We start from the raw sequence: 6,469 nt of genomic DNA on the forward strand, positions 1-6,469 counted from the left end.
TGTGCCTAACTTGGCGCAGGAGAAGTTAAAATCCCTGGACGACAGGGCTCTCCCACTCTCTTTTGTCCTCAGTGTTTGAAAGATCTTCAAATGCCCAAGTTTATTCCTACAGCAAACATTTCTATTTACAAGGTCAAGTGTATCAGCACTCGACACAGCTTAAGAGTGTAATTATTTATCTAAGGGCGTTTGAGAGTAGATCAGTAGCATTGGCAGCCAACCAGCCCCCCTGCTCCCCTCCAAAACAAACTAGTTTAACAATATTACAACTTCTAATTGTTCACTCATCTGTTTACCTGGTTTTAGGGATGACTAAATGGCCATAATGAATGATGCTGTCTGCCTTACAAACACTGCCTAGGAAATGCTTGGCAATCTTCATTGCTTATTAAACAAGTTGAGTTGGCAACACACATGCAAAAAGACAACAATAAAAGCACACACAAAAAAAAAAAATCATTTAAAAATATTTACTAAGGAACACTGCAAAAATACATCCAATTTCATGTGTTTTCAAATATTCCTGTTATCCATTTATAAAAATACAAAAGCGTAAGGCAGTCATTTAAAAAAACAATTTATACATTTCTACAAAGTCCATAAAATTCTCTGCAAAAATAGTTTTCACTGCAGCATATCTATAAAATATAAACTGTACATTTGAAAAAAAAAAACCTTAAAAAAAAAAAAAATACATGTCAATGAACGTATTTTTCTGTACCTTTTATGTTGAAACAATACCTTTGTTTACAAACACATAGAATTCACCTCTATATTTTAAATAAATTATTCATGGAATACAATTTATATATAAAAATATGTACAGATATAGAGCCGCAACTTATTACAATTTAAATACACTATTTATAAGTCCTACCTAAGTAGATCACATTGACACTTCCAGTACCAGTATTAAAGGTCTCTGAATAGGTTATTTACACTTCATTCATAAAAAAAAAAAAGAAAAAGTGTCTTAGGGCTCATGCACACGGCACAATTAGAAAAAAAAATGCGCAGCTTGTGGACGCACACTTTTTTACACTACCTGAATACAGCTCTACTACAGATGATGGGGTTTATTTACTAAAACTGAACTAAGAAAGCTGATTTACTACCATGCATGGCTGCACCAGATTCTGAGTGCACTAGTTTTAGTAAATCTACCCCTATGGGATTTACTAAAACTGGAGAGTGCAAAATCTGGAGCAGCTCTACATAGAAACCAATCAGCTTCCAGGTTTTAGCGTCAAAGCTTAACTGAACAAGCTGAACTTAGAAGCTGATTGGCTACCATGCACAGCTCCACCAGACTGAGTGCGCCACTGTTAGTAAATCTACCGCAATGTGCTCATGCAGATTGTGGCATTTATATCCATATGCTAGAGCAGCATTCAAGAATGTACAAGGATGGTTTTTTTACACCTCTGAATGCAGCTCTATACAGCCAGTGAATGCATATGCATTGTGCTGCTTAGATCTGCATCCTAGAGCTGTGTTTAGAGAAAAAAAATATTGTGTGTATCACCTAAACAAGTATAAGCACATGTACACACAAATGCATTTTAGCGTCTAGAATAAAGAATTATTAAGGATACCTCAACCAAGGATTATTCCAGACATTAGAATTTAAGCATGTGTGCTTTTTAAACGCTTTGAATGCAAAAACATAAGTACTTTACATGTCATAACATGCATTTTTTTTTTAAACACTGGAATGTTCTGCCAGCCACTGGCAACAAGATCCAGCGTTTATAGAGTATTTAATGATCCCCGTGTGCATGGGCCCCTATGGTGGCAGTGCAGAGCTTTTGTAGCAGGTTGCATTGTTTAACTGTAGAACAGCAATTGTGGGGGTGCTGTGTAAATTCACCCCATGCCCACAATCTAGAAGGCAAATGAGCAGCATCTATGCTGTAATTACATAGTATATACCTTTATAGCCATTCAGATTTACCGTATCATACTGCTTCTGGTTTAAACACCAATATCTAGACTGCTTGCAAGTTTGGCACGTGCAAATCTTTCTGAATGATTCAGCCTATCATGTGCTTATTATTAATTTTCAGCTCTAGTAAGGCAGTTAGTTTGGTGGCACCTGATATCATCCTGTCACCGTAATAAAATATAAAAGCAGCTTTTTCTTTGAAGCAGATCTAAAGCCCCATTTTGGTGAAGATCCTCTTCTATCTAAGGCAGGGGGAATTGGTTTTGGATTCCACCACCCTCATCCAACTTGCTGGTAGATGATGAGTAGTAGAGTTGACAAATGGAATAGTGGAGTTGCATAGTTTGCCCTAAAGGGACCAGTGCTGCATAGTATGCATCAATGCCAAGAATTCCCATAACCCTGGAACTCCCTGCGTGTTCCGTGTATAGGTTACCTGTTACTACAAGCAGGGACAGCTGATGTTTAGAAGGTTTAATACTAGGGGCGGAGGAAAGGGGTGACAGGATCTTCAGCACTGGAAAAGGGGATATTGGATGTCAAAACTAGAGGGGGAGTAAAGCAATTCTAACAACCCCATAAAACGCCTCACATTTTATATTCTAAGGCACAGCTGAGACGTAGACTAGGACAGTTGGTGCTACTCGGGTCAACAAGGCAAGAGCATCACCAGTTGTGCAGAACGATATGCAAGAACCCCTTATTGGCAATACCCATTGACAATCATGTCAGATATGACATCATCTGCCACGTGTCTACAAGGGTTGTTAAAGCATATACAGAACTTTCATTCAATGGAGCAGGGAATGAAAAGAACCCCCATCAACATACTGCTATGTTCATCTTCTCTACCGTCACCAAGAGAATTATAAAATCCAAATAGTTGTCACCAGAACAGGAGGTAATGGTAAAGGTAACCATACACCTTCCAATCTGACCAAACCATATTCTTTTGGATCTACCAACAATTATATAGTATAACAGCCTACCTAAATCCAAATGGTCTGGATTATTTGGGTAGAGCTTCTAGTCACTAGTTTCCATAGATCTAAAAGGAGATAAGTGAGAAACTGCTCATTCAGATTTCAAGGTGTATAGCCACCTTAAAGCTCCCCATGTTACAAATCTGAGTGTACAATTTCCTTTAGATGTACCAACAACTATGTAGTGTAAGTATTGGACACATTAGGTAGGTCCTTATATTACATAGCTTTGGTAAATATAAAGTCGATTGTAGAGGCAGATTACAACATGTATGGCGACTTTTAATAGGAACACCTGTTCCAGTGACAACTAAGAGGAGAGTTCCCTTCACTTCCCTTTGTGTCTCTGGGACAGATGGTAAAGGGAAACCTATTTCAATGTGACATACACAGCAAAAAATACATTTCCAGGGAGTTTTACCCTTCCCGATTCCTTCCAAAACTGACTGGTCATATGATAAAGCTGACCACACACTATACAATCTCTGTACAACCTCCTTTAGCTTTCCCAAAACTACACAATTGTGGAACCGATCTATACAATCTATTCAGACAGACAGGTTCTTACACTACACAGCTGAAGAAATTGTAAAATCAGATTGGATACTGTATGGCCAGTCTAAGCGTCACCAAATAATGGAAATCCAACTTTACAATTTTAGACTCACCAAAACAGACCTGTGCACTACATAGTGGTAAATTTAAAAGAGATCGTACAATCAGATTCCTTGGCGTATGACAGCCTAAGGGTCACCACTCACATTGCAATCTGACTGCACAATGAATATTAGATTTACCACAACTATTTAGAAGGACCCATCTATACAGTCTGTTTGGTTTGTATTCAGACAATCAGCCCCTTATACTACATAGTTGTTGGTAGATCTAAAGATTGTACCATCAGATTGCATACTGTATGGCCAGCCTAAGGGTCACGATTCACACTGCAACCTCATTATACAATTATTTTTAGTTTTACCAAAACTATGTAGTAGGACCTATCTATTCGGTTTGTCTTCAGCCAAGCAGGCCCTTGCATTACATAGTTGTAGGCAGATCTAAAGGAGATTGTACAAATCAGATTTGGTGTATGACAGCCTATAGATTGCAATCTATGTTAGAGTTACCACTACTATGTAGTAGGACCTATCTATACAATCTATTTGGTCTGTATTCAGACAAGCAGACCTGTGCACTACATGGTTGTTGGCAGATCTAAAGATGATTGTACAATCTGACTGCACATGAATTAGCCAGCCTAAGGGTCACCATATGGATTAAAATCTGATTGTACAATTCATTTTAGGTTTACCAAAACTCTGTACAAGGACCTATCTATACAGTTTGTATTCAGACAAGCATGGCCCCTAGTACTACATGTTTATCGACAGACATAAAGCAGCTTGTACAATCAGATGACACTGTATGACAGCCTAAGGGTCACCATACAGGTTGCAATCTGACTGTACAGTCAATTGTTAGGTTTATCAAAACGATGTCCTATCTATATAATCTATTCAGACAGGCAGATCCTTATACCAGATGTAAAGGAGATTGTACAGATTGCATAGTATATGTCCAGCCTTAGGCTCCATGCACATTAGCAGTTAAAGCTCCTAGAAGCTGTAATTAGCATTTTTCCTGCTCCTAGAAGCTACATCGTGTTATCCTACGTGTCCATGCACACTACTTTAGGCTATTAGCATTTTTTGAGCTTCAGTGCCTAGAAGCAGAAAAAAAAAAAGGTTTTTGTTGAGGTTTTGGAGTTTTTCCAACAGAAAAAAAAAACGCTAATCGCTTGTAAACCCTCTAACAGCTTTTTTCCTCTACATGTACTGTAGAAGCGCTAAAATGCTTGTTCCTAAATGTTACTACAAAACCCCCAAAACGCAATTACCAGCGCTTAGGTATAAAATAAACGCTAGTGTGCATAGAGCCTTAAAGAGAGCATGTTGTTGCCCATAGCAACCAGTTTTTTTTCCTCCTTCGCTTCCAAACATGACAGCTGAAAGTCTCCCGCTTTGTCCAGCAGCTGCCCTTGGATCCGGCTGACAGCAGATACATTGGCCCATTGGGCGTAGAAGGCGTCCATGTCACCCCAGTAGAAGCAGCACCAGCGCTACAGACGTCCCCAAGGTGACCACGGAAACGTAGGACGTGGCTGATCCCCGGTTGGTGTCTCCGGCGATGACACGGTGCGTCTCCTCTTCGTGGGACCCGTCCCTGTCCGGACCACCCTCCTCATCGTACTCATCCTCGTAGTCGTAGTCCGAGTTGCCGCTGCTGCCTGGCCCCCCATTGCCCAGCTCGGCCCCAAAGCACAGGCGGGCCATGTTCTCCTTGATGGACTCACAGATGGGCCTCTCCAGGCCGTCACACACGCAGTCATTGAGCAGCAGAGCCTTGGGTACCTGCATCATGTCCTCGATGACCCCCCGGCACTCGTCCGTACAGCGTACCCCGTTGAAGAGCCGGCCGCACTTGCTCAGGTAGCGGGTGAGGGAGGCGTGGCAGCGCCGGTCCCCTTCGCACAGCTTGCGGGCTTCCATGCAGCCCATGACGGCCCCGCCTCCTGCCGCCGAGGCCCCGCCCCCGGCCCGTCCTCCGCTGGTCCAGGGCATGCACGGCTCGATGGCCCGCTTGGTGGCTTTGCAGAGCTCGTCCATGGCGCAGTCACAGTCCTCCAGGGCCGGCCCCCCCTTGGTATGGTTGAGCTGGATGAGGGCGGAGATGCAGTGGCTGGGGCAGCGGTGGCGGGCGGCCTCCCCCGGCCGGGCCAGGACGGAAGAACAAGCCTCGGTGTACTGGCTGTAGGCATAGCTGCACTCCGGCTCCCGCTGGCACTGCAGAATGGCCTGCCAGCAGATGAGGCGCCGGCTTAGGGCCACCCCCAGCACACAGCCCAGCAAGAACAGCGACAAGGTGCACCGGAGCGCCATCTCCGCCCGCCCGCCGAAGCTGGCCTGTCCTGGACTAGGAGGCACGCTTCACTCCATCCCGGGGCATGACAATGGCAGTCCTCATCCTTCACTGCAAGCACAGGGACAAGTCTCCGCTCCGGCGCTCCCTACTCACGCCGCGCTCTCATTAGCCCTCATTAGGCATGCATGGAGCCGCTAAACAAACAAACAGCACAAGAAACGATGCTGCGGCTCCTCTCTACTCCGGGCTGCGGTGGCTCGCTGCTTTTCTCCTCATCTCCCCGCCCCTTTCCCGGATCCCCGGCCCGCCATTGGTCCAGCCGCTTGTTGTTGAAACTTTTGTGTGTGTGTGTGGAGGAGATCCTTAGGAGGGGGATGGTGATGGATGGATGGGGAGGGGAGGCGGTGAGAAGCAAATGCTCGAAGATGACACAAAGCCCACCCCTTTCTCCAGCGACTCCTCATCATCATTATTAGGAGGTGGGGGGAGACTTGGGAGGATAGGAGACGGTAATGTACAGCACAGGGACCGCTATGGGTGCATGGATCTCCCTCAACTACTGTACATAGGTTTTCATGGAGACCACAACTTTACTAGTAGGGACAAATACTGACCCTGA

General features: G+C 44.0%; 1 protein-coding gene across 1 annotated transcript; it reads right to left on the bottom strand.

Moving 5' to 3' along the window:
• Positions 1–456: 456 nt before the first annotated feature.
• On the bottom strand, positions 457–6,118 carry GAS1 (growth arrest specific 1). Its single transcript, XM_089662123.1, has one exon. It carries the CDS (start codon positions 5,865–5,867, stop codon positions 5,022–5,024), a length of 846 nt encoding a protein of 281 aa, XP_089518249.1. The 5' UTR covers positions 5,868–6,118; the 3' UTR covers positions 457–5,021.
• Between the last annotated feature and the right edge of the window lie 351 nt (positions 6,119–6,469).

This window comes from Staurois parvus, unplaced genomic scaffold (genome assembly GCF_062004578.1).
Source record: "Staurois parvus isolate SC_StPar_1 unplaced genomic scaffold, SC_StPar_1.0 ptg001432l, whole genome shotgun sequence".
Classification (NCBI taxonomy): Eukaryota; Metazoa; Chordata; class Amphibia; order Anura; family Ranidae; genus Staurois; species Staurois parvus.